At 36.4% G+C, this 18733-nt stretch overlaps 2 protein-coding genes across 2 annotated transcripts in view; one reads left to right on the top strand and one right to left on the bottom strand.

The window, feature by feature from the left end:
- Window positions 1-7673, top strand: part of CEP290 (centrosomal protein 290) — a 58258-nt gene extending 50585 nt beyond the window's left edge. The window contains exons 47-55 of the mRNA XM_063308959.1: window positions 146-232; window positions 1676-1840; window positions 2533-2655; window positions 3136-3308; window positions 4283-4427; window positions 5133-5206; window positions 5299-5402; window positions 6184-6272; window positions 6800-7673. Coding sequence (XP_063165029.1) covers window positions 146-232; window positions 1676-1840; window positions 2533-2655; window positions 3136-3308; window positions 4283-4427; window positions 5133-5206; window positions 5299-5402; window positions 6184-6272; window positions 6800-6988 — 1149 coding nt within the window. The 3' untranslated portion in view covers window positions 6989-7673. The remainder of the gene's footprint in view (window positions 1-145; window positions 233-1675; window positions 1841-2532; window positions 2656-3135; window positions 3309-4282; window positions 4428-5132; window positions 5207-5298; window positions 5403-6183; window positions 6273-6799) is intronic.
- Window positions 7674-7802: 129 nt separating this feature from the next.
- Window positions 7803-17622, bottom strand: RLIG1 (RNA 5'-phosphate and 3'-OH ligase 1). The gene is made up of 7 exons (XM_063308960.1): window positions 17468-17622; window positions 16502-16619; window positions 11972-12067; window positions 11416-11532; window positions 10001-10198; window positions 9245-9414; window positions 7803-8540 (listed from the first exon to the last, which is right to left on the bottom strand). The coding sequence occupies exons 1-7, from the start codon at window positions 17555-17557 to the stop codon at window positions 8358-8360; spliced, it is 972 nt and encodes a 323-aa protein (XP_063165030.1). The 5' UTR covers window positions 17558-17622; the 3' UTR covers window positions 7803-8357.
- Between the last annotated feature and the right edge of the window lie 1111 nt (window positions 17623-18733).

An 18733-nucleotide genomic window follows, 5' to 3' on the forward strand; every position in this document is an offset into this window, starting at 1 on the left:
ATCTAGATACCTCTGAATTGGGACTGATTTTGCAAGAGGTAGCTAACGTCTTTATGTGCATTTTGAATTTTCCATTTCACCGTACATTTTTATTTTTAGAAGAAATGTTCCAGAGAATGAGATTATTGCTTTATTCTTTTAATAGAATCAAGTAGCTGATTTAAAAGAAATGTGTGAGCTTCTGAAGCGAGAAAATGGAGAAGCTAAGCGGAAATTAGGCAATGTCAGAGGGGTAAGTTTACATAATGGAACTTATAAAAGGGTACAGGAGTGAATCCCTTAAATACTAAGAACTTGTATTAACTGCATTAAGATTTAGAAGACCTTTGGCTTTTCAGGATTCAAGAGTTTCTTATCCCAAGAAATAAGGTAGAGAGACATGATTTGTTTTGCCTGTATCAGTAGAGCACGAGATTGACTAAAAACTGAGATTTGAATAATTTGAATAAGAATAAAAATAATGTATCACTATATTTGAGAATTGTATTTGTTTATATGTATCTCTCTCTCTTTCTCTCTCTCTCTATATATATAGTACATAAATATGAGAATGACAATTCTGTCTTACTAGATAAGCAGGATTGTATCATGTCAGAAACCAAAGGTTAGGATTCCATTCACACCAAATTCACCAGTATTCATTTAGCTAAAAGTAACACTCCAGAACCAAAGAAAACTTGGATTCACTGTAGTAGATCACCATCTCAGAACAAGCAGAGTTGGTATAGTAACTATCCTATCTAGGCTTTTAGAGGGAATAAGACTGTAAGGTTCAGACAAGTTTACATTACTACAGTATGGATCAGTGAGTCCACAAAGCCTACAAAATGAGTTATAAAACATGGAATCTGATTATAACAGAATATCAATTATTTGGAACCCTTGGCTTCTGTTTGCTCAATCAGACAGCACTTAATCCACTTCTGATTACAGAATAAGTATTTTAGGATAAAGGCTTTTATCTCTCATCACACGAGGGGATAAATGCTAGTCTTCCCACAGATGTCCAGGCTGTAATATCTCATAGCAGTAATTATCAAAAGTAATTGTTTCCCATAGTTACATCTAACTGTAATTTTTAATATTATAAGAAGACAGAGTTCTTAACTATATTAGGAAAGTGAGGGATTGAAGCAAAATCTGCACATTCAGTCTTCGCTGAGGGATTATTATATTAGTAGGTGTAAATGACTTCTCATAACAGTTATGCCCTCTAGATTTTCTACTTCGTCAAAATGTGAAGCCAAAATGGGTTTGCTTTTACCTGTGTTTTGCTGCAAAAGAATTTGTTCACACTGCTCCTGCAAGTACATCATTTCCTGCAGTGTTACAAAGAACAAAACAAAGAAAATTGCTGCTAAAACAATTGTTTTTTCCTTAGCTTGCAGTTTTTATTATACCCCATATTTGTGTTATGTAATTATACAGTGATAACACCATGTATTCTAAACGATATATAATATTGAACTAAATATCTATAGCAAGCAGATATCACAAGCCCCAAGAAGAAAATTAATTAACAATTAGAAAATATTTTATTGGAGCCTTTTTATATAATGAAAGTGTCATTCCTAGATTGAAAGATAATATTATATATCCACATAGATATCAGACATACATATAAGTGTGTGAATGTATGTGTATGTATATATTCATCTCTTATTTCTTCATGTAGGCTGGAAGAAGTGGGAAAACAATTCCAGAATTAGAGAAAACAATTGGTTTGATGAAAAAAGTTGTAGAGAGAGTCCAAAGAGAAAATGAACAGCTAAAAAGGGCCCCTGGAGTTGTCTCCAATGAAAAAGTTGCCAGACTTGAAAAAGAAAATGAGGACTTAAGGGTAACATATGCTCTTTTAAAGGTTGCTTTGTATTAATGTTTAATTTGAAACAATACGCAGTGATTACATTCATGATAATTGCTATTTCACAATGACGGTAATGATCCTGGCTATCTGTTGTATTGATTACTGCATAATTCAGTGTCAAAACTAGCATTAATCTGGAACTTAGAAGAAATCCAAATCATAGGTGCAGTCACCCAAAGTAGACAACATTGAATTATGTATGCTTCCATTAAGTTTCTGGGTGCAATTTAAAGTGCTGGTTTCAGCCTATAAACTCTGTTTGTTTTGGTTCCCAAGTACCTTTAGGATCACCTCGTAGAACTAGATTCTACCTTCTAAAATAAACTGTATGTGAAAAATTGCTGATGGTCTTCCACTATTGCAAAATTAGGGGCGTTGAGTCTAGGAAGAGATATTTCTTTGTTCCTGTCCCCATTTAATGGAATAGCCTTCCACAGTAGGTTCAGATTACCCTAATCCTTCTGGAAGTTGGACAATACAAAGCACATGAAAAACATTATTTTTAAAAACAAGATATTCTACAGTGAGTACAATGCAGCTCTATAGAAACTGGTGAGAGCTTTACCATATGCAAATAGATACTATGCTTGCCTTAGATTTTAGCAATAACAACAATTTGAGATATAATATTCCCCCTTTCATTTGTTTATTTATAAAATATTTAGTCTGAAATGGAAAATTTAAAACTTCACCTTGGAGGTGAACTAAGTGCACGTTATGAGCTGAAGACTAAAGGCACAGAAAAAATCATTGCTGAAAATGACAGAATACGTAAGGAGTTGAAAAAGGTAAATTGATAACATTGTATAATTATTGTATGATAAATTTTTAATATAACTTGATTCTACTTGGGCTTGGGAAACAACATTGGTTTGCATTTTTGAGGAAGCACCTTTTTAAAAAAAAAATGTTGGTAGAAATAGATTGTTAAAATGAAATTATTCCAAGTATTATGAATAAGCATGTCTCAATCAGTCTTATTTTGAAAACAGAAAGATAACTCTGTAATCTGTTTACTAATATGGATCTTGATGCAGAAGCAAATCATGGCTTCAGATCCTGATTAGTAAGTTAGTAAGTAAATCTGAATAATTAAACTAAACTTCCCTGTTTCAGATTTAATGGGAATTTTTTTTCAAGAAATCTGAATTGATGTGGCACACACATCAAGGATGAGAAAGGAACTTGCAGGCATAGTGTTTATTCCAAACTTAATTTGGAAACATTATGTCTCAATTTGATTAATGTAGTTTTTTTTGTGTCAATAGGAAGCTGAAAATGCAGAAAAACTGCGAATGGCAAAGAATAATCTTGAAATAATAAATGAGAAACTCACTGTGGAATTGGAAGAGACAATAAAGAAGTTAAGCTTAGCAGAAAGCAGAATCCCACAACTTGAAGGCACTGACACCAAGAACTGGAAATCCATTGTTATAACAAGGTACAGATTGTCGGTTAACGACCACTCACAACAACACTGAATGAGTGGTACTTACAACCAGTCCTCAAAGTTCCTGCCATTGCAGCATCCCTGTGGTCACGTCATTGTGATCCGTGCACTTGGCAACTAGTCGTTAAAAAGTCACTCCTGACACTTTTTCTCCCAAGGAGCCCCCTACAAAATCCCAGCACCCCCTCTCCAGCCTGCACATACTCACATGGTGCCACAGCACCTTCCCGCCTCACTCTGTTGTACTCAGCTGCCCCCCCCATCCTGCTTGACCTTACTTGTGAGAAGCTGTCAGGAAGTTGCAAGTTGCATGAGATCCTCACTTAATGACCTGTGATTTTCCTGGACTGCCAGGATTGCTGTCGATAAGCAATGTGGTCACATGGTGTTGTGCTTTACAACCACATCATTTAGCAGTGGAAATTCCAGTACCAATTACTGTTGTTAAGCAAGGGCTACCTGTAGAACTAAGTAATGTAGAAGGATGTATATCCATTTTCCCCAAGATTACAAAAAGTGTTTATTTTTTCAAGTTTATCTGTGCTTTTGAATAAGTTTCAAAATTTTGAAAGTTATTGCTAATGAATAGTACCTCAATGAATAGCATGTATTATGTGCATATTCAGAATAAATACTTCTAGGACATGTAACAAGATCCTTTTTGCTATTTGTACATTTAAAAAGTTGATTTAGGAATCTATACAAAATCTTCATCTTCAGAGTAATCACTGAATGTTGAACTGTGAATTAGACTCTTATTTATTATGGATGTACGAATTTCTGTCCGCACTGCATCTATTCAATATGAACAATTCAGTATGTATGGTAGGTTATGTATGATTTAATATAATTGGTAATCCAATACATCATGCACAATCTTACTTTCTTGCATAATAATATTTTCTTTTAATGAGAGGAATTAGTAGGAATCAGTATAATCCATTATTTTTCATTTTTACTTTCAGGATGTTTGAAAATAAGCTCAAAGAAATGGAAGCTGAAATTGCCAGAAAAAATCAAACCATTCGTGATCTTAAACAGTTACTACAAAAGCCAACAGACAGTGGAGAAAAAAATGAAAAGTGTGTTGAAGACTACCTTAAGGAACAAGTGAGTAAAATTTTATTTTTATTTATTTGGTGCCTTCAAGTCAGTGTTAACTTCTGGCAACTGCCTGGATAAGTCCCTGCAGTTTTCTTGGCAAGTTTTCCAAAGTGACTTGCCATTGCCTCCTTCCTAGGGCTGAGAGAGGGGGACTGGCCCAAGGTCAGCCAGGTGGCTTTGTGCCTAAGGCAGGACCAGAACTCAGCCTCCCAGTTTTCAGCCGGGTGCCTTTCCTACTACACCAAAGTGTCTCTTTTTGAATAAAATTTACTCTGGGCAAAATTTGAAAACTTATAGCATTTATATTTTACTGATAGATTTTTAATACAATTTGTTCCTTTGTAAGTGTATTGGTTTTTTTTTTTTCTGACTGGTGTCTAGAGGGCAGGTTGCTCCATTTGAGATAGCATTAACTCCTGGTTCTCTGCAAAAGATGCCTTGTAGCTCATTTACCTTGTTTTATCTTACTTTTGGAACCTGAAAATGGCATACATGAAAATACCGTTTTATTGACTTGGTGTGTTAAATAGGCAAAGTCAATCAAAATCATCTGGTAAATTGCATTGTCAATATGGATTTTAGACTGACTTTCCCTGCTTCAGTCCAATACCTTAATCATTGCATTATGTCTTTTCCATTGTTTAACTTAGAATTTTCTCAAACTGAAAAGCTCCTAATATTAAAATGTAACTCTCTCCTTTTCATGCAAAGACTGAGGTTCTCAAAAGCATTCCTGCAGGTACCAAAACAGAGCAGGAATACATCAGAGAAATTCAGCTGCTCCGGTAAGGCACAAAAAACATATTTCCTTTGCAGAACAGAACTAAAACACTAGCAAGAGCTACCTAGACTTCTGCACTTCATTTTGTGTTTTTAGATTAACCAATGATCGTTTGGAAAAAGAAAAAGCAGAACTAGTTTACGCAGTGGAATCTTCTCAAAATCAAACAAAACTTAAGAAAGGAGATGACCTTGCAGCTGGTAATATATAAAATACTTAGTTATATAACTAATCAAACCTTTCAAACAAACATTAGAACTTCATTCCATAGAAAGAGGCTGCCAGCATTCTCACCAATCCCAGCATCCAAAAAATTACTCTTTGTAATTTTGAAAGAAACTTTGCAGCATGTGATAGGATCCGATAGATGTGTATATTTAGAGGTGGGAGATGAGTAAGAGATACACTAAGAGATTCTGTTTATAAGTAAAAGTGTCTTTCACAGGAATAAATCTGAATGGAAGTCCAGTCTTTGGAACATAAAAAATCCAGTAGATTTTGCAAATCTATTCTACCAGATTATTTTGAAGCCTAATAAAAATCAGTCTGGGTATTCAGATTTAATGTATCCAATCTCTTAACCACTGTGATCAGACCTGTGCAGTTGTGTGAGCCTCCCCTAGCATGTAAAAGCCTCTCACTGGTTTTACCTGTGCAAACAGTAAGTAGAACAATATGAACTATGATTAAATATTACCTTTATGGCCAGTGTTGCCATCAGCTGTTCACTGAAACTAACATAGTCATGGGGAGTTCATATAAGGTTTCTGAAATCCACTACCTAGTTGTTAATAGGTCTTTTGTGTAGCTATTTGCAATAAGTTATTAACTATGTAGTAGTCCAGAATTTTATATTATACCCTTGAATAAAAAGGACTAATAACATGCAATTGTTTCTGTAATGACACATTTCTTATATATTTGAAAATGTATGAGTATTCATTTGTATTTATATCTATAAACTTCCATTTGAATACTTAGAGAAGACTGGAAACTACAAACTAGTGGCAGAAGTAACAGACCTCAAGACACAGCTTAAATCCTCAGATTTGGAACAGCAGCGACTTCATGTTAGTACTGTAATTTTTCAGTTCACTGGACATTTGCAGAATATCCACACTGTCTATAGGCTTAGAAAATATTAATTCTTGCACTGAAATAGGTCATTTTACAGGATTTCATTGCTAAATTCTACAACAGTCAGTTTTATCTTGCTTTTCAAGTTAGGCAAGATAAACTTTTCAGAATGAATTTCCCTTATATTGGATTGTAACTTTACAAACATTAGAAGCAAAATGAATTTGATGTTATTGTGGGGAATGTGTTGAATACAAGCTATTTAATTATTGGTTAAATTGTCCTTTTGCACTAGAAATCATTTTTCAAAATGTCAGATTGTAACTAAAATGTGAAGATATATCCATGTTTTTAAACTCATAGGGCATGAAGAAACCAAGAACACCTTTTGAATGTAGGAAAAAAAAACCCTAAAGACATTGTTATATATCTGTTGAAATTAATGGATTGTGCTGAACATATTTATGTTTTCATGTGTGTGTATGTTAGGATTAATCTATAAAGTTCTGTTTCTCATTAGGAAGAAATAAAAAAGCTTAAAAATGAATTGGACCACTTTGATCCAGCTTTTTTTGAAGAAATCGAAGATCTAAAATACAACTATAATGAAGAAGTTAAAAAAAATATTATCTTAGAAGAGAAACTGAAAACACTTTCTGAAAGATTTGGAGTTCAAATAGACATTCCAGCTAGAATTTCTATTGACTAAATGAAACTTGAAGAAACATTTCCAAGAAACTTGCCAACACTGTGTATCTAGAGATGAATGAAATATTTGACATGGAAAATGAACAAAAACATGCTCATGAGTCAGGTATTTTTTCCCTAGTTATTTTAAAATCAATAGAACACAGGTTATTTCTGCTGTGTAATTCTAGTACAGTTTCTTTCAGTCTTAACAAAGTGCCTGCCTGATTAACCTAGTTTATTGCTTCCACAAGCTTCGAGACAAAGGAAAGATTGATTAAAGGGTTTACAATAATGTAAAGTTGCTACCTTTTGAATTGTGCTAATTTATTAGTATTGTATTTATTTTTCTATGTTTGAATAATATATAAATTGTGAATAAAGCAGTATAATACATTTCTAATTAAAATGTTTAGGACAAGTTATGTTGAATAAAAGTGTTTCAAACTTCACAGTTATTTTTCATTAGTTAGGTGTTCTTGAATAAGATAAAATGTTAGTTTCTTTTGACAGGGACTAGAGTTGTGCTTCCTCAAATCTGCTCCAGAAAATTAGGAGATCCTCTACAGCAGATTTTGGGAGCCCCAAAGGGGCTATAAAAGAACATAGTCACTGCATAAGCAGATGTCTGTTCATGATCCTAATGTAAATAAAGTTGTGCTACAAATGATATAAAGTTATTTAGGACAATTAAATTTTTGAACAAATCCCTTTCTAAAGGAAAAATCTTATTATTCTAAACATTTTAAAACAGATGTCAGAATGAGGAGTTGCTTCCTTAACTGTTCATAATTAGTGCAGGTGTTCCTTTCTAAAAAATACATGGAGGCAAAGAATCAGACTGATTCTATGTATTTTAAGTATAGAGAAATGATTTACTTACACTATTCACAACTGATTTATACTGAAATACGATATTCTCCAATACCTGTAGCAGAATATAAACTACCACAAGATCTTGCTGTGAGATTAAACAGTTGCTGCAATAATTTCTAACAGTTTTCTTCACTATATAAAATCTACTTAGGTTAAATATTACAGTGCCAGCAAAAATGGACACGCTATTAGTTTTTTTTTTATGAAGTAATTCTACATATAAAACTAAAAGAACCCATGAGACTAATATTTAACTCTCACTGCTTAAATAAAAGCATGTTGCATACTTCAACTTGAGGGATTAAAACAATAAAAGTGCTGAAAAGTTAAGATTTTTCTTTATAGTTCGTCTACTAAAGTTTCTTCAGTTTATGTATATACATGTTACAGTCAAGCATGTGTAGACATAATACAATTTATATTATACTTCAACAAACATTTTAAATATCCTTAGCTTATTATAAATGAAGAGGCAGACATACATATGATTCACTGTATCTTCTGAAGAGACCTGGTCATAGATCGCTTATTATATCTCTTAGACTATTAAATTTTTGTCCCTCCAACTTTGAAAAATAATGAAAAAGAGTCTTTGATTCAAAGTTGTACTTGGCCCTACTGAAAGTGACAGTAACTGGTTGTGACGCCAAATAAGGATCTGCAATTGGCCAGGACAAGCCAAGATGATGTCTGTGGAGCTATTAAAAAAAGAAAGAAAAGCAGTTAAAATATTGATTTTAACACACCATAATCTGTATAGCCTAATTTCAATATGAAAATCCTTGTAGAAAAGTATGTGAAGAACAAACAAAGAAATAAGGCTATGCAAAGCATTTGAAAGAGATACTACAAAAAGCATGTTAACATGAGCATTAAAGCAGCTGTGTCCTTTGAAAGACTGGTATATATGTTTTGAAGGCTTTTCTCAGGGCTTTCCCTTGCCCTGTGCACATATGCACAGCAGTGTTTTCTGGCAGTCCTGGCAGATGGGTATATTTGGAGGTGGGAAGTGAAATCCATAGACACAGTAAGAGATTCTGTTTATAAGTAAAAATGTTTTTCCCAGCAGCCTTGGCAGAGGTCTGTGTGTGTGTACAAGCATGGGCAAACAATCAAGGACTGCCTTTGAAACAGTCAGTCTCTCAAAGAATGCAATTACATTTTTTAACACTTTAATGGGGTGCAAAGTGCACCTTTCAAATGCTTTGCACAACTCTAATAAAGTAGAAGCTAACTTGATAAGCTGTTTCCCACAAAGGATAAACATCTATTTTCTTTCTTCCTCAGAACAGAAATAACATTGTTTTAATAAACTTCAGGACACCAAGTTTTCTGCGCTGACAGTCTTACACATGAAAGAAAAAAAAAAATCACAATTTCTTAATGAAACTTGCAGGATTACCTTGATCAAATTTCCATCAGCACAGTGCCACACAATCCCTTCAATCTTCCCCTCTTTGCATCCATTAAGCCAAGTCAATATATCATTGTGATTTATTGATGGTGCATTTTTAATCTGAAATGTTCCATGTGGTACAAGAAGATGTATGGGACGTTTCTTGTTTCCTAAACCTATTAAAACATTCAGAAAATTACAATTATAGCATATTTTATTTTATTACAGAAACTCCCACATTTCTCCATAGTCCCATTATATTATGATGCTTGCTTCCATAACATATTTACTTCTACCAGCCTATATGTCTAGGTTTTTCACATGTCTTGTCTAAGAGATCACTTGAATTAAATTGTCTAACAGTTCATTACAATCCTTTATTTCATCCAAGTCATAGAGCAATGTATATTATTTCTACAATTGAACACTTTCATAAATCTCTAACCTAAGTATTAGAATAACTGGGAAAATAATTTGGAATAGTTGTTTCATAATTCATTAGTGCATGAACATAGCACCTGTTTGCAACTCTTGAACTGTCATACATGGCTGGCCTTTGCAAGGTCCATGTGATCTGAGAAAAGTCACAGCTGCTTTAAACAGTTCCAGACAAATGCTACCTTCATGCTTTTGGACTGCTTTTCTAATTAACTTTATTACACGTTTTCTATGTTTCACATTTCTACAATATTACATTTGAATTTCAGTGTTATGCTTTTGCTATATTGTTTGATTCCTTTAAAAATGAGTTGATGTGCTTACCATATGGATTTGCATTAATATTTGTTCCAATAAGTTCCAGTGTCTGCTCTGTAAACTCAGTTAAAGGTACTGGACTGATTTCTAGAAGATCAGGTTCTTCAGCATGATGTTTCAGAATGAGAGCAAGTTCATACTCATAGTCAACAGCAGAAGAATGCCAACAATATAGTTTGCTGTTTTTCTCTACTGGCACCCAACCTGATTATTATGAAACACAAATAGTCTGTCAAGATTGGCTTTATATGAATAAAAATATTGATGATATAAATGGTAAGTTTTATTGTATACTGAAAATGAGTGATTGAAAAATTACTACTAATCTGACAGGAGTAATCTACTAAGATCCAATTTTATTTCAGTTCAAAAAGGAATAACTCCATAGAAATAATTCTGCTTTAATATGTCATTCTTCTGTTTTGAAGTAGAAAATCTTAAACAAGATAAATGTCTTTTTCACTTGGAGTACAAAGTTATTCAAGATTAAGTACTCCTACTTGCTCAGAAGTCAAGGAACTATGTGACTTACCTACAAAATCTATAACATCTAGAAATCACCATCATCAATAATCTAACAACTAAAAGTGAACAGCCCACTATAATGGACTTTTGCGTGAAAACACTTTTGAAATGTGAAACCTTTGAATATTAAATGTATGAGTATGGTCTTGAAAATATATACACACACACACACACACACACACACACACTCCTCAGTCCATTAAGAATATTCACTCTGGAGTTGTGGTGAACAATTCTCAGGAAGGGAATGTATATCTTCCAGGAGAGGGCTGCTTAATTATTGATGTTTGTTCTGTTTGTATTTACTTATTGCCAACTGGGAAGCTGTTAAATGAGAACTTTCAGTTTCTATAGGATGCTTTGCATTCACCTGAAAAAATGACTAGTTTTTTCTTCCAAATGCTTTAGTTTTAAAATGGAAGAGAGGTCTTAGCTTCACTGATAAAATGATGAAGGAAACAAGATTTTTTTTACCTAACCTTTCCTTTTTGGAGAGGGAGAAATAAATTTGGAAACCTATGAAAGAAAACTTCAAAATGAGAGAAGAAAGGAATATTTTTCTCCACATATTTGAAGATAAGGAAGAAATAGGATTTTCCTAAGAAAAGAGATAAAAAGAGCACATAATTCCTTTTCTTCTGATCAAATAGGCAGAATTAACTTTGTGCTTCCCAATCAAGAGATGTTGTATAAATGATAATCCACACATACATGTCCTTTACTTGATACTGCAGCATTATAACTGACTTCATTTAAATTATTTACAGGCTACTCTAGAACAAATTTCTCTGAGTGATTTCTCACTAATAACTGTAAATGAAATCCTTTTTAAAGGTTAAAGACTCAATAGATGACTTTAGATGTTTAGAACAGAATCTCTGATAATATTTTTCCACCTGGAATGTGTCCATTTTCATCAGGAAAAGGCTTTCCATTGTAGTACTCTATTTCTTTGGCTGGAATCCAGCATTCAGGGACAGACCTGAAATCTTCTTCAACGTTCCATGTAAATCCTGTCAGCAAGAATATGAACACGACCATTGTAAAAGTTACCAACTATCTTCTGCCTTTGAATAGGTATACAGTTTACTGTAAGTAACAAATAACAATTTGGCAATAACAATTCTAGTTTTTGTGTTGATTTTTGATTCCTATTATTTTGCAAATATGCTGACCTGCAGCTACTTTTGCTGTCCTATTTAAATAGAGAAAGGTTTTTTAAATCATATTTCATAACTTTCAATGATATTACTCAAAGTATTTTCAAACTGCTGATTCATTTTAACAGGGTAGGCCTATAATCAGAACTTGATCAAAACATTTCAACATACTGCTCATCAAGAACTGGTGTTCTCTAGATAATTCTCCAAGGACAGAGGCAAACCCAAGATGAAATGCCTTCATAATCACTTTTATCTGGTACAACACATATTTGTCATAAAAATCACCTACCTTTTGAGTTTTCTGTTGAGTACATAAACTGCTTAAACCTCTTCTCAGCTTGCTTGTTCGGTTTTCTATCCAATCGGGCCCAAAGGTATGGATGACCTGCAATGAGATTGGAAGTTTGATGCCTGTTTCAGTTATTTCATAAACAAAGTAATCCATTGAAGCAGCATATAAACCCCAGTAAATAAACATGTGGTGTGACAGTATGAAAAAGTAATTCATACTTAGATTCTAGAAATGGTTGTACCATTTTGAATTGAAGTAACAGCAATCAAATATTACCCCAGATTTTTCACTCTACATTTTTGCTTTTACAAGTCTTCTAAGTCTTCTTCAATTCTAACTATCAAAGTAGTGTTATCTGCATATCTCCAATTCTTAGTGTTTTGAGTTCCATAGGATATCCATAGGACTATACATTTTACAACACAATCCTGCTGAAATTAAACACTTGTTTGTTGTTGTTTATTCGTTTAGTCGCTTCCGACTCTTCGTGACTTCATGGAGCAGCCCACGCCAGAGCTTCCTGTCGGTCGTCAACACCCTCAGCTCCCCCAGGGACAAGTCCGTCACCTCTAGAATATCATCCATCCACCTTGCCCTTGGTCGGCCCCTCTTCCTTTTGCCCTCCACTCTCCCTAGCATCAGCATCTTCTCCAGGGTGTCCTATCTTCTCATTATGTGGCCAAAGTATTTCAGTTTTGCCTTGAATATCATTCCCTCAAGTGAGCAGTCTGGCTTTATTTCCTGGAGGATGGACTGGTTTGATCTTCTTGCAGTCCAAGGCACTCTCAGAATTTTCCTCCAACACCACAGTTCAAAAGCATCGATCTTCCTTCTCTTAGCCTTCCTTATGGTCCAGCTCTCGCAGCCATATGTTACTACGGGGAATACCGTTGCTTTAAGTATGCGGACCTTTGTTGTCAGTGTGATGTCTCTGCTCTTAACTATTTTATCGAGATTTGTCATTGCTCTTCTCCCAAGGATTAAGCGTCTTCTGATTTCCTGACTGTAGTCAGCATCTGCAGTAATCTTTGCACCTAGAAATACAAAGTCTTCCACTGATTCTACATTTTCTCCCTCTATTTGCCAGTTATCAATCAAGCTGGTTGCCATAATCTTGGTTTTTTGGAGGTTTAGCTGCAAGCCAGATTTTGCACATTCTTCTTTCACGTTCATCATAAGGCTCCTCGGTTCCTCTTCACTTTCAGCCATCAAAGTGGTATCATCTGCATATCTGAGATTGTTAATGTTTCTTCCAGCGATTTTAACTACAGCCTTGGATTCCTCAAGCCCAGCATGTCGCATGATGTGTTCTGTGTACAAGTTGAATAGGTAGGGTGAGAGGATACAGCCCTGCCGTACTCCTTTCCCAATCTTAAACCAGTCCGTTGTTCCGTAGTCTGTTCTTACTGCTGCTACTTGGTCGTTATACAGATTCTTCAGGAGGCAGACAAGATGACTTGGTATCCCCATACCACTAAGAACTTGCCACAATTTGTTATGGTCCACACAGTCAAAGGCTTTAGAATAGTCAATAAAACAGAAATAGATGTTTTTCTGAAACTCCCTGGCTTTTTCCATTATCCAGCGGATATTGGCAATTTGGTCCCTAGTTCCTCTGCCTTTTCTAAACCCAGCTTGTACATCGGGCAATTCTCGCTCCATGAATTGCTGAAGTCTACCTTGCAGGATCTTGAGCATTACCTTACTGGCATGTGAAATGAGTGCCACTGTTCGATAGTTTGAACATTCTTTAGTGTTTCCCTTTTTTGGTATGGGGATATAAGTTGATTTTTTCCAGTCTGATGGCCATTCTTATGTTTTCCAAATTTGCTGGCATATAGCATGCATTACCGTGACAGCATCATCTTGCAAGATTTTGAACAGTTCAGCTGGGATGCCGCCGTCTCCTGCTGCCTTGTTATTAGCAATGCTTCTTAAGGCCCATTCAACCTCACTCTTCAGGATGTCTGGCTCTAGCTCACTGACCACACCATCAAAGCTATCTCCAATATTGTTATCCTTCCTATACAGGTCTTCTGTATATTCTTGCCACCTTTTCTTGATCTCTTCTTCTTCTGTTAGGTCCTTGCCATCTTTGGTTTTGATCATACCCATTTTGGCTTGGAATTTACCTCCGATGTTTCTAATTTTCTGGAAGAGGTCTCTTGTCCCTCCTATTCTATTGTCTTCTTCCACTTCCACGCATTGCTTGTTTAAAAATAATTTCTTATCTCTTCTGGCTAACCTCTGGAATTTTGCATTTAATTAGGCATATCTCCCCCTATCACTGTTGCCTTTTGCTTTCCTTCTTTCTTGGGCTACTTCTAGTGTCTCAGCAGACAGCCATTTTGCCTTCTTGGTTTTCTCTCTCTTTGGGATGTATTTTGTTGCCGCCTCCTGAACAATGTTGCGAACTTCTGTCCATAGTTCTTCCGGGACCCTGTCTACTGAGTCCAGTCCCTTAAATCTATTCTTCACCTCCACTGCATATTCCTTAGGAATATTAGTGAGCTCATATCTACCTGATCTGTGGGACTTCCCTAATCTCTTTAGTCTGATCCTAAATTGTGCAGTAAGAAGTTTGTGATCGGAACTACGGTCAGCTCCAGGTCTTGTTTTTACCGACTGTATAGATGTCCGCCACCTTTGGCTGCAAAGGATGTAGTCAATCTGATTTCGGTGTTGTCCATCTGGTGAAGTCCATGTATAAAGCCGTCTCTTAGGTTGTTGGAAGAGAGTGTTTGTTATGCAGAATAAGTTGTCTTGGCAAAATTCTATCAGCCTATGTCCTGCTTCGTTTTGCTCTCCCAGGCCATGCTTACCTGTAATTCCAGGTGTCAATTGACTGCGCACCTTAGCATTCCAGTCTCCCGTGATGAAAATAACATCTCTTTTAGGTGTGTTGTCCAGTAGGTGCTGCAGATCCTCATAGAACTGCTCTACTTCAGCTTCTTCAGCATCTGTGGTTGGGGCGTATATTTGGATCACTGTGATGTTAGATGGCTTGCCCTGAATTCGAATTGAGATAATTTTATAGTTTTTTGGATTGTATCGAAGCACTGCTTTAGCCACTTTACTATTAATTATGAAGGCTACTCCATTTCTTCTGTGGCCCTCTTGTCCACAGTAGTAGATCTGGTGGTCATTTGATGTGAAGTGGCCCATTCCAGTCCATTTCAGTTCACTGACGCCCAAAATGTCTATCTTTAATCTTGACATCTCACCAATAACCACATCCAATTTGCCCTGGCTCATAGATCTTACGTTCCAGGTTCCAATGGTGCGTTGATCCTTAGAACATCGGATTCGCCATTCACCACCAGCACCGTTGGCTGCTAGCCATCCTTTCGTCTTTGAGCTAGCTGCGTCGTCACGTCTGGGGCTAGTTGAACTCATCCTCTGTTCCTCCCCAGTAGCATTTTGACCATCTTCCGACCTGGGGGTCTCATCTTCCGATGGTATACTGACATATCTCTGGTTGTACTGATCCATTGAGTTTTCACGGCAAGAATACTGGGGTGAGTTGCCATTACCTTCCCCAGGGATCACATTTAGTCTGACCTCTCTGTCATGACCTTCCCGTCTTGGGTGGCCCTTCACGGTTTAGCTCATGGCATCATTGAGGTGCTCAAGCTCCAGCACCACGACAAGGTAACAATCCTTTGCTGATTTGTAAACCTTGCTTATTAAATTCACTAAGAGTGAAAAACTGATTTCATCACAATAATCCTAGTGATTATTTTAGACTTAACCGTCACATAAATATGCCCTTCTAGTGCTTAGCTGGATTATGATCTTTTTTATTAAATGCAATAAGCGTAATTTAAGGACAAATATTGTTTATATTATGGTGGCACATGTAACTATGGAATGTGGTTTCACAGCATTAACTTCTGTCCTCAAAATCCTTATAATCAGAATCAGAACAGTACTAGAGATAGATTATCACTAAATGAGATTTTATACAGAAGTGAACAAGCATATTAGAAAACCTAGAGTTAATAAAGGATGGATAATCTATACATGCTTGGATATTTCTGTCCTTGTTTATGACTACTTGTCATACTCTGACATAACCAATTCTGCAGAAATAGTATGTTCCCACCATTCAAGCTGGTGTTTAGCAACAATAGGGGTGAAAGATGTGCTGTTTGAGTATGATGGCCTTAAAGTAAAATATTGGCAAGATTAAACTCTCAGATATGGCTATATTTGGAATTTCTTGTGACAAGGTACCCATCTAACATTAACACTCAGGAGCTTCTTAGCCAAACTGCTGTGGCTTAGACAGCATACACTTCCACATGACTCTAGGCTGAGAGATACATTATGTTATTCAAATTGAAGTGTTACTAGGAAACTAAGAACCATGCTGAGCAGCAGGATGTACTTGTCTGGCATTTTTCAGTACATAGAAAGAGGAAAATCCTAACAGTTTGAATTGTTTATTTACAAAAATGTGCATGATACATAATACATTCATAATACTTCAGTACAATAATATTTTAATTAGTTCTGCTATATTACCTTTGTATGTAGTTATATAACAGCAAGTTCCATCCACTTTTTCTGTTGGGATTGCACTGTATATATCTGCAGCTAAAGCCTTCTGATTAATTGAGTTGGTGGCCAACACTTTAAAAGGCTGAAAAGAAAATGGTTGTAATAAACTCTTTGGCAAATGTAGACACATTAAAAATCTCTATCAAAGAGTTAAAAAAAAAAAAAAAGAGGATGACCAGTAAATGAATAAAACAGCTGAATCTTAGTTTGAAATTAGAATCATAACTAGCAAAAAACTTTTTAAAAAGTGGGGCGGGGGGAGTAGTTATGTTGGGATAAATTCTTTTGAACAGTCTCCTTGTCCAAATAGCTTTTATGCAGTAAAATGTATTAAGGCTACCAATGGAAGCTATAATTTTTGTACCAGGAGAAATGTTTGGTGGAGCAAACATCTAACCCCAGGATAGATTATTCTCCCTAAAAATCTACGCTCACGAAGAGGTAGAAATCTGAGAAGTTGAGTTCCAATTTGCCAGCTTCCTTTTGAAGCGGGACGGCTATTTCACACATTTCCCTATTTGGAAAGTATTTGCACCTAAAAAAGCCCACAAAGTACTTAAGTAATTCACAGGGATGCCGTCCGGTGTATAAAGCAGCTGTCTGATACCTCCGGGAAGCAAACACGGCAGAGGTTTTGGAAGAGGTGAAGCGACTCTGCCTCTTACGCAAAATCGTTCTCTGCCACAAGTCCGCGGTGGTTTCACGGGGGTATGATGCAAAAGCGGGCGAGAGAAAGCGCCGCGAATAATCCTCTCTTCCGGCAGATGCTGCAGGCTATTTTTCGCGCAGCCAAGCTCCCGTCCGGTTCTACTAAGACCCACGAGCGGTCCGGACAAGTCAACATCCGATTCTCTCCCTGAGGCTTCCCCGCTCTTTCTGACAGGCCCGTGGCTCCCCTGCTCCCCGGCGGGCAAACTCCGACCCCAGTACCTGGCGCTCCCGCTTGGCCGAGGGCTCCTCCTTCACTTGAGTCACGAAGAGGCAGGGCACCTTCTGCTGCACCGAGCCCAGGCGGCTCATGGCCCCAGGAACGCGTCCCGTCGCGCCCCGCAGGCGGGAAGACTCCAACTTCGATTCTCAACTGCTGCTGCTGCTGCAAGCCGCTTCCTTACCAGGAGGCCGCCTCTCCGAGCGGCAACAGACGCGGCGGGGTAAGTCTCACTGAAAAGATTTCTGGGAAATGTAGTCCAGGGGCTGGTAGAAGCAGGCTCGGCACGCTTCTGAGTGATTTACTTGCTGAATTGGGAGAGGCGATTTCTTTTCATGAGAGCTGACCCCGATCTTCGTTGTTTAACCCTCAAACATTTCAGATGTTTTTTAAAAAAGGATTCATATTAAGAATTCATAAAGAATGTATTTCGCGCAATCGAAGATTAGTAACCTTTGAAAAAAAGAGGGAGGATTTTTTTTAAAAAAAATTCAGATACCTTGCAATAAAACCATTTTTATTGTGTTCTGTACTGAAAACAGAACGTTAGCTTTTCTGAGATCAAGATATTGTGCCATACGGAATCATTCTCCAATTGCTTTAAATATTTGGGAGCAGCCAATTACTCTACAGTCATTTGCCAGTGACGAGTATACCTTATTTTTAGAATTCAGTGCTTGCATTTGATATTGTATCATTGTTTGATACATTGACATTTGATACAATGAAAAAAAAATCCAAATAACCACTTGATGGCAGCATAAAGATACAAAGCATGTTCTTTCCTGCCATCCAGTGGTTGTTCAGATCTTTGCAGCCCAAAGGTGGTATGTCTAGCAGTTGAACTGTAGTTCAGGAACAGCAATGTGAATTTCTGCACTCGTTCTTTCCAACACCAGAAATGTGCAATACTGATTTGTAAACCCTGCTTTATAGTACCTAAATGTCTGTGTTTTGTTTATTTTATTTCTTTATACATGTGACTGGGTGGCTTACAAGGATTAAAACACAGAAAAACCCACAACATATAACCCTGGGCATCCAAGGATAAACAGTAGCTATAGAAAACCCAGGTACCTGACAGCCAGGTCTTCAATTCCATATGAAAGGCTCACTGTTTTGAGGCCATCCAAACCTTCAGGGAGATGCTGTTCCATAGAATTAGGGTTTTACCTGAAGAGCCATTTATAAGTGCTGCCTTCATTATACAGAAGCATCTTTTGCAAAATTCTGTGTGGCTTCTATACGATATAAAAGCAGTCTTAAGG

Source organism: Candoia aspera, chromosome 7 (genome assembly GCF_035149785.1).
Source record: "Candoia aspera isolate rCanAsp1 chromosome 7, rCanAsp1.hap2, whole genome shotgun sequence".
Lineage (NCBI taxonomy): Eukaryota > Metazoa > Chordata > Lepidosauria > Squamata > Boidae > Candoia > Candoia aspera.